This window comes from Nannospalax galili, unplaced genomic scaffold (genome assembly GCF_000622305.1).
Source record: "Nannospalax galili isolate Female #2095 unplaced genomic scaffold, S.galili_v1.0 scaffold513, whole genome shotgun sequence".
Taxonomy (NCBI): Eukaryota; Metazoa; Chordata; class Mammalia; order Rodentia; family Spalacidae; genus Nannospalax; species Nannospalax galili.
Genome location: NW_008334861.1, coordinates 3,394,568 through 3,404,181, shown reverse-complemented (window position 1 = coordinate 3,404,181; position 9,614 = coordinate 3,394,568). Strand labels below are relative to the sequence as shown.

Sequence of the window (9,614 nt, the reverse complement as noted above, 5' to 3'; positions counted from 1 at the left end):
GTTGAATGGAATAAGAAACAAAACCCATCTTTTTGTTACCTGCAAGAATCTCATCTCACTTTCAAGGACAGGCACTACCTTGTTGGGAGCTATTAATCCATTATGTACATTGAGCTGTGGTAGGCTTGTTTGTTACTTAGAGATTGTGTTTTGCACACTAGTACCTAATCTGCCAAGTCAGAAGGAATGTGTTTATATGGCGGAGTTCACAAGTATTTGACTGCTCCTTGACCCTCAGATACAGGTGGAAAAACAGCTGTTGAAACTAATTGAGCTAAGCAAACGGCGGCTGTCTCTGATGTTCTTCTGTATAAAAAGGAGGAGCTAAAATAAACCCGGGCTGCAGTCTCTACTGACAGTCCTCCCAAGTATCTTTTCTCTGTCTCTTATTTTTTCTTTCAATCCTCACTCTCCCTTTCAGGTACAGTCCATCTTGGCCGGCTGGTACCGGCAGGTACCCAGGTCCAAAAGCATCTCAAGAGATCATAGCAATGGTCACAGGGCAGCCCAAAAGGCTCTGGCAAGAGGACCTCGGGGCTCTAAGCAGGTGCCTCTGGGCAGCCCAGACTCCTAAGCCATTTATCAGGGACATGGTGTCTTCTAGTCACTGACTTTTCCTTTGACCTGTTCACTTATCCATTTGATTTGTGGAGGATGTGCCAGCACTGTGTTCTACTAGTGAATAAGAAATGCTTAAGCTGGAAGATCCTATTCAATATTGGAGGGTATAGGCATCAGACCCCTGGGGTCTAGAATTGGAGCAATCCTGAAGTAAATGAGTAGATGACATGAGCTTTCTTCAAAAGTCCCCTGTATAGCTCATGAATGGTGATGCGTATCTGTAATTCCAGCACTCAGGAAGCTGAGGCAGGAGGACTGTGAATCTGAAGTCAGCCTATACTACATAATGAGACACTATTTCAAAGAAACAAAAAAAGTCCCCATTTCAGGGCTGGTGAGAGGGCTCAGTGGGCAACCTGAGTTTGATCCCTGGGACTGGAATGACCTCCATGCATGCCATGGCACATGTACACATACATATACACACATTTTAAAAGGCACTTTGCCAGGCATAGTGGTGCAGGTCTTTAATCCCAGCACTCGGGGGAGTAGAGGCAGGATGATCTTTTGAGTTTAAGGCTAATCTAGTATACATAGTACCAGGCCAGCTGGGGCTACAGGGAGATCCTGTCTCAAAAAAAAGAATGTAACTTTTGCTGGGTATGGTTAATCCCTAGCAGAGGCAGAGGCCAGAGGTAAGTGAATCTCTGTGAGTTGGAGGCCAACTTAGTCTATATAGGGAGTTCCAAGCCAGCCAGGGCTACAAAGTGAGACTCTGTTTGAAAAAAAACAAAATGAAAGAACAAAACAACCACACCAAACCAAACCAAACCAAAAGACAAATATATATATATAACTTTTGACATTTGCATGTACTTCCTCATATATGACTGTACTATCTTAGAATGAATACCAAGACAGAGTAGATAGTCACAGGTGTCTCTGGCAGTTAAGTAACTTCTTATCAGTCTCACTATGCTGTACTGGAACTCATTATGTAGACTTGTGTGGCCTCAAATTGGTGATGATCATCCTGCCTCTGCTTCCCAAATGCTGAGATGACAAGTATGGGTCACCAAGCCTGGGGTTGTTTATCTTAAGTCAGGGCCTCATGAAGCCTAGGATGGCTTGACCTCCTGATCTTCCCACCTCTACCTCCCAAGTTGAGGGTTGCAGGTGCATGCCACTATGCCACATTTCACCTCTGGATGCACTGTAACAGACACCCTGAAGACATACTCTCTCCAATCTAGAGTTGGGGTCATTTCCCCCTGAAGTTTTATTTTTAAAATACTTAAAACTACAGAAGAGTTACATGACCAGTCTGATGAACCCACATCCCTTGTACCAGAAGCTTTGCATCATGTCTTCTAGTAAGTTGCAGAGAGGACTGTGATCTGCCTCTGTACTGACATACCTGAAATGAATCTAAGGGAGAGACAGCCTCTTCTGGATTCCTCGTATATGTCACACCAATCGCACCCAACACAGATAGAAGACTGCCATCTTAGAGTCTCTTTCAGTGTAGGGACTCATCAGCTAAGCAGCTTCTTCCCACACTTCAACCCATTTTCTCCTTGGGATAGGGTCTTAGGCAAGTGTTTAAATTTGTCAGAAACAAAAATGCAAAATGGAACTGGAACACATCACAGACTTTAGACCAGAAGTGGCCTGTGAGGTGCTGGAATGGCCGCCACTGTGTGAGTTGATGGTCACACAGTTTGAGGACCACAAAGCCCAGGCAGGAGAGAACGCCCAAGGCTAAGTATCTGGCTGTGTAGACACTGCCATACTGCCTGTGGGTGTGAAGGGCCTCCCCAACAACAGCCACTATATGAGCACCCAATGCTACCTCAAACCCCTGCGGGTGCAGCAGGGCAAGACCATAACTGGACAAGGAGAGACACTCAACACAGAGCAACAACCAGGGCGTCCAGCCTCTGTGTAGGGAGAGGCACCAAGCCCCTGGCCATGCAAAGATGGGCAAAGTGAGCCACTGGTCAAGCACTGCAGTGGAGTGTGTCTGGGTCCAGATCCGCAGCCACTGAACAGGGCCATAGATCAGGGCCATGCTGGCAAAGACATCCTTCAGGTAGCGAACCCTCCATAGGTCTGTGGGGTATTGAGGGATGCTGGCATTTCTTTGTAGCCAGTACACTCCCAGGAGCATGTAGGCCAAGTTAATGAGCGAGTTAAAGGGCATGGCTAGGAAGGTGGGCAGGCTGACCACTGGGGCTTCGGCATAGTGCTCATAGCCCACTTCCACAAAGACGCTGTCAAAAATGCCCATACAGATGGTAGCCACACAGAGGCACGTGGCCATGGCCACATGGAAGAAGGCCTGCCCCCACTCTGGCTTCATATTTGGTGGGGGTAGAGAGCTTAGAAGAATGGCCATGGTCCTGTTCTTCTCAGATTCAGATAAACGCCCTTGTAGAGTACGTGTGGACGTCCCAGCTAAGCCTGCAGGAAGAGGTCCCTGTGATTTCCGTAGATGCTGTGACCTTGCCCCAGAGTGGCAGCAGTATGCTGGTTGAAGGCAGGAGTTCTCCTGATTGGCTGGTACGAGGATAGGATTGGTGTGCTTTTCCTTTGTGGTTATAAGAAGAATGTGGTTAGAACAAAACATCCAAAAAAGAGCCTCCATCTTCCCAATTCTCAGCCTCAGGATCCACCAACAATTTTCACCAAAAAAAGAAAGTAACCAAAAGTGAAACCCTTCCACAGTGTTTTCACCTTTTTTGCTCAGGGCTTCTTGAAGACTCTGGAAGTTCTGGCTTCCTAGGTACTGTGTATCTGTCTCTCCTGGCTCCTAAACCAGTCTTTTTCATCTATGGACTATAAAATTCTGCCTATGGTCCTAGTTGCTTTAAAGTTACTACGTGTGAAACCCTCAACCTTTCCCAGGTCCACATTACAATTTAGCACAGTCCCCTTTGGTGGGATTCCAAGTGTGAAAGTTTCCAGGCTGGCCTCAAGGCCTTTTTAAGCCAAATACCACTGGATATAGTCTGAGTTTGGGAATCTTGGCCACAGCGGGGAGGACAGTGAGAATTTTCCCCCTGTCATTCCCAAAGGGCTGAGTCCCAAATGACCTACTTTCTGGGCCCATGACAACACTTCCACTTCCTTCAGTCAGAACCTGAGGCAATGTGGGTTTTTTGTTTTGTTTTAAATTTTGTGAGTGTGGCGCTGAAGACATGGCTCAGTGGTAAAGAGCACTGGCTGCTGTTACCAAGGTCCTGAGTTTGATTCCCAGCACCCACAGGGCAGCTAACAACCATCTGTAACTCAGGTGCCAGGGGAATCCCACACCCAGTTTTGACCTCTGCAGGCACTGCTTGACATGGATGCACTTACATACATGCAGGCAATCCACTTATACACATAAAAAAGTAATTATAATCTTTTGGTCTTTTTGAGACAGGGTCTCCCTGTAGCCCCAGCTGGCCTGGAACTTGCTATGTAGACAAGGCTGGCCTTGAACTCACAGAGATCCGCCTGCCTCTGCCTTCCCGAGTGTGGGGATTAAAGGCATGTGCCACCATACCTGGCTTTAAAAATTATTTTACAAATAAATAAATTTACTTATTGTGTGTTTGCATGCACACACACAGAGTCAGATGCAAGCTTGTGGGAGTCAATCCTCTCCTTCTACCAGATGGGTCCAGGGATTTAACTCAGGTCATGGGGCTTGGAGGCAAATGGTAAGTCATCTATCTCACCAGACCTTGTTCTTTTGTTTTTTTACCTTTTATTTATTCTTTGACAATTTCACACATGTATACAATGCATCTTTTTTGGTTTGATTTTTTTTATTTTGATTTTTTGAGACAGTTGCCCTGTATCCCCAGCTGGCCTGGAACTCACTCTATAGGCCAGGCTAGCCTGGATCTCACCACTCCCAGTTTATGCAAATATCTTGATCATACCCACAGGTCCTTGTTTTGATTTTTGTCAGGTTCTCACACTGTAGCTTAGAATGGCCTGATAAACTCACTGTGATCCTCCTGCCTCTGTCTCCCAAGTACTGGGACTATAGGCTTGTACCACCACTCCCAGTGAGAAATGAAAATGACTCACAGTCAAGAGATCAAAAACATGGGGTGGGAGATGGACTCAAGTTCACTGTACCCTGATGCCAGGTTATGTGCATTCCAGCCCTGGCTCTCCCCCTTACCAGCCATGTGACCATGGGCCAGAACCATTGGAGGTCTCAATTTTCTCACTTATAAAATGTGGTGGCTCAAGTCTTTAATCTCCACACTTGGGAGGCAGAGGCTGGCAGATCTCTGTAAGATAGAGGCCAGCCTGGTCTCCATAGCGAATTCCAGGCCGGCTATGGCTATAGGGAGACCCTGTCTCAAAAAGACAGAAAAAAAAAAATGCAAGCTGGCAGCTCTTGTTTGAAGCATTGCACCCATGTCTTTTCCTTGGTTTTTGTTTCTGTGTTGGTGGTGTTTTTGTTATTGTTGGTTTTGTGGGATTTTTTGTTTTGTTTTTGTTTTTTTGAGACACTGTCTCGTTTTGTAGTCCAGGCTGTTCTAAAGCTCATTATATAGACCCGGCTAGCCTCAAACTGTGATAATCTGCCTGTACCAGTCTCCTGAGGTTACAGGCATGAGCCACCATGCTCAGTTTTTTTTAATTTTATTATTATTTTTGAGACAGTCTTACTGTGTAGCCCAGGCTGCTGGCCTCAAACCTGCAACAATCCTCCTGCCTCAGACTCCTGAGTGCTGGAATTATACATGTGCTTCCAAACTCAGCTTATTATTTATTGTCCTTTTCCTAACAGCCACATTGTCACCTCCTCTACCATGGCCCTCAATTCTGCACTGTGTATGTGCTATCTCTTATCTCTACTTAACAAACTGCAACTTGAAAAAAAACAGCCTAGCCTCTTGGTTCATACCTATAATTCCAAAGAACAGGGAGGCTGAAGTGGACCTGAAAACGGAAGGCCAATCTGTCAGTGAGAACCTGACTCAACATAAAAAACCCAAAACTGGAGATGTAGCTCAGCGGCATGATGTTTTCCTAGAGTTATATGAGGCCCTAGATTCAATCTTCAATAATGCAACAATAAATAAAAACATAGATAATAAAACGTGGACACTAACAGTGCCTTGTTGTGTGTATGGAACTGGTCCAGGTGTGACTGGCATTCGAGGCCTCGTGCATCCATGCTAGACACGTGCTTTATCACTGAGTTGCACTCTCAGCCCAACCACAGAATGGGTTCTCATACATTAGAATACTTATTACTATATAACTATATAGTTTGTTTGTTTCTAAGACAAGGTCTCCCTATGTAGTCCAAGCTATTATCCGACTTACCATCCTCGTGCCTCAACCTCCCAAGTGCTGGGATTATAGTCATGAGCAAGTACTGTGCAATTTTGAGGCCCAATGTCCAATGAAGTTTACAGTAGGGCACACATGAAAGCTTTGATCCTCTTCCAATGTCCCCCAAAGAGAGCTGCTAGTTTCCTCTAAGTTGTAGCTCCACACAGAGCCACTGCTTGGCTTTTATTCTCCTTCCATACCCTCTCGCCAATCCCATTTGCTCTTTAACTTCTCTGACAGGCCTTGGAATCCTCCTGGATTTTCTGGAGACAGGGCTGCTGGGCCTCAGGCCAAACTTGCTTGCCTTGAGCATCTGTTGCTGAGGAGAACCACCAGTTCCAACATCTGAGGGGCCCACTGCCTTCTCAAACCCATTGCCACCAGGGAACTGAAGCCATCACCCTGAATCTGCATCCTCTTGTTTATCAACATAGGGCACCTTGGACTCTACCCACCTCTGTTCTCTTCTCCCTAGCTAGGAAGTCTCCATGTCTGGGAGCCAGCCCTGCTCTGGGCTTCTCACCCTCAAGCTACTGCTAATATGGTCTATGCTCTGAGGGCCCCTGAATCCCATCATATCCCTTCCAGCCAACCTTTTGGCTAGATTCAAAGTGCCATCCACATGTATCCCTGCCAGCTCCTTAGAGCCAGCTCTGTCTTCCTGCCAGAATGAGATTCTGAATTGGGTGTGGTGACACACCCCTTTAATCCCAGGCAGTCAGGAGGATGTCTGTGAGTTTGAAGCCAGCCAGGGCTATGAGACCTTGTCTCAAAATGTAGAGAATAAGAGACTAAGGTGTCTGTGTCCCTGGATAGGACTCCTATATTAAACCTGTACCACCCAGGGCTCAATATGATTGTGAAAGAGAGGACAGAAAGACTGTAAGTGCCAGGGGTGGTGGAATGATTACAAGGAAACAGTATTTTCCCGGCAGCTGAGAACTTGATCATATCAACTTACAACAGTGGTGACAGCAAGCACAAGACCCATGCAATTTTTCAAAAAAAAAAAAAAAAAAAAAAAAAAAGAATAGAAAACAATTTTAGTATACAGAATGAGATTCTGTGGTTCTAGAAGTTCTGTGCCTTCTGCTCCTGGCCATTGCATCTGGCCTGCTCACACCCTCAACACGGCCATCATTTCCTCATGGGCACTTTCCCATTCAGATTCTGGCTGCAGCTGGGATAGTAGCTGTGATCCCACCTAGTGTCTCTACATCCTTCCTTGTACTCATCTGGGACCCCCCATGCCACCCAAATTAGCCTGACTCTTCTGTTTTCCAAGAAGCAGAGTTATGAGCTGGGGACACGAGTCACACTATCAAGTGGATAAAGGAGGAGATTCAGGAAGGGTGTGGAAAGCAACTCTTCTTTCCTGCTATAGGATCAGAGTCCACTTGAGTCCAAAATGAAAGTGACATGCAATAAAACCAACTTCCCAAGTCCTCCAGGAAAACCAGGTTGGTGACTGTGCAGCTTAGCTCCCTGTAGTCCTGAACTGCTATGACTTTGTTTCCTGATCTACAGTCTTTCACAGCTTCCTCTTAGTACCTGGCAAGGAAGGCTCACAGCATTGGCTCTTAGGTTTTGGGTCTTTTGGGAAAATCCTGCAGAGTGTGACAATCTATCCTTGCCTCTTCCTCCCTCCCTTCTTTCCTCCTTCTCTGACAGGAACTAGCTATGTAGCCCAACTTGGCCTCAAATTTATCTTCCTGTCTCTACCTCCCAAGTGCTGAGATTACAAGCATGCACCACTACATCTGGCTACAGAGCTTCCTTCATAAAATGTGTTCTTTACGTGATCCTATTCCCTGCGGCTATATAGATTTCAGCAGCAGCCACTGTCACCTCTAGGCAGTGGAACAGAGGTAGTGGTTTTTGGCCTGCAGCATTTGGGACAGGTGTTTGTTGTGCCCTATGACCCTCCCCTGCTATCTTCTTGCAGATATGGAGACATAACATGATAAACTCCCAGAAGATTTGGACAGCCTACACCACCCTCAAGCCCAAGCATCCCAGAGGAACCAGTGGTTTCTGAATTTGAGGGGCTTGGGACCAGAAAAGTGACTGACCAAGGTCATACAGCAGTTGGTGGCGCAGCCATATAAGCAGGCACTTTTCTCTGGCCTTTGCCAAAGAAGTAGTTACAATTGAGTAAACTAAGGCCAAGAATTACTAAATAAACACGTGGAAAGAGGATTATTACATATTTTTGGAAAAGTGTAAGCTGGTCATATGCATGCCTTATTACTAATTTCAAGATCTACTGGCTGGTTCAATCCAGTAACATCAAAGTTCTAAGTATTCAGACTGGGACTGAACAGATGGCTCAGTGGTTAAGAGCACTGGGTGCTCTTGCAGATGACACAGTTCGATTCCTAGCATCGGCATGGCAGATAACAACCCTCTGTAACTCCAGCTGCAGGGAACCTGAGGCCCTCTTCTGACTTCGGGCATTGCACGAGACTGGTGCACTTACATGCAGACAATGCACCCATACACACAAAATAAAAAATATTTTTTTAAAAGTATTCAGGCTGCCAGTAAACCTTGTAATTTAATTTCTAGACCTGTAAAACAGCTACAGGATCTGTAACGATCTGTGCATTTCCTTTGATGACAAAGTCATAGGTGTGGCTAATACTTTGTGCCCTGCTCCTTACATATGTAATTACAGGAAATTCTAAATTTCCACTAGAGGTTAATGAAACTAAAAATGGAATAAAGATAAACTAAGATGGAGAAATCTGCTTTTGATACAGACTCTGGAACATCAGGTTGGGACCCTTGTGCTACATTCTGCGTATGTCAGTGACGACACTGCGTTGCCTCTGCGGCCTCGTGGGAGACTCTGAATGTGGGGGTGATGCCGACAACCCTCCTTTCAGAATTGTTATGTGAACTTACAATATTGGCGCGAAAAGGCCAGCGCTCACCATCCGGGTATTTTGCTTCTCCTCGCTAGGCTGGGGGAAATTCAAATCTTGAAAAAGGGCGGACCCGTAAGGCAGCGGTGCGCCTGCGCAAGGGCGGGGTGTGGAGCCCTGGGAAGCAGGCGGGCCGGGGTGACGCGAGGTGACGCGAAGGCGCAGGCCACTCCTACGCTCTCCGGGCTCGGGTGCCCGCAGCTTTCCTATTCCGCAGGGCTGGGGCTTCCAGGCGCGCGGCAGTCCGGAGCGCGCAAAGCCTCTAGTTCGCTAGGATGCGGGCGCGGGCGCGGGCGCGGGTGGAGGCGGTGGCCCCTGAGGGCGGTGCTGGCAGGCCTGGGAGCTTGGGAGCCTGGGAGCCTGATATGGCTCCGCCCCTGTGCGTTCTAGACGTCACCGCCCATTCCCTCCCCTCTTCCCCACGTTTGGCCGGGCTCCAGAGGCGGCGGGAAAACATGCCTCCCAGCCGCAGGTGCAATCGCAGTGTATACCCTCCCTGCCACCCTTAACGACCATGTGCGCCTGTGTTCACCGCTAGTTAAAAACCAACACTCGGCCATGTGTTCCTATAGCGGCCCGGAGGACAGTTCCCAGGAGGGGGGGCGGGGCAAGCGAGGCTGAGGGAGTTTGCTTTCTCATCCGGGCATCCCTAGATGCCGCCGCCATCTTTGTTTTGTGCTGAAAGTCAGTATTGACGCCCGCAGACGGCCGGGCGTGGGGAAGTGGCAAGATGGCGGCTCCCAGGGCGGAGGCATGGAAACGCGGTGACGGGAGGGG

General features: G+C 47.4%; 1 protein-coding gene across 2 annotated transcripts; it reads right to left on the bottom strand.

Annotated features, from left to right (window-relative positions):
- Window positions 1–1,811: 1,811 nt before the first annotated feature.
- Window positions 1,812–9,170, bottom strand: Tmem187 (transmembrane protein 187). 2 transcript variants are annotated; one of them, XM_008829614.3, is made up of 2 exons: window positions 8,818–9,170; window positions 1,812–3,151 (listed from the first exon to the last, which is right to left on the bottom strand). In XM_008829614.3, exon 2 carries the CDS (start codon window positions 2,957–2,959, stop codon window positions 2,123–2,125), a length of 837 nt encoding a protein of 278 aa, XP_008827836.1. In that variant the 5' UTR covers window positions 2,960–3,151; window positions 8,818–9,170; the 3' UTR covers window positions 1,812–2,122. The 2 variants fall into 2 exon arrangements, with proteins under 2 accessions (XP_008827836.1, XP_029417666.1); XM_029561806.1 differs by having other exon boundaries at window positions 8,847–9,170.
- Window positions 9,171–9,614: the final 444 nt, after the last annotated feature.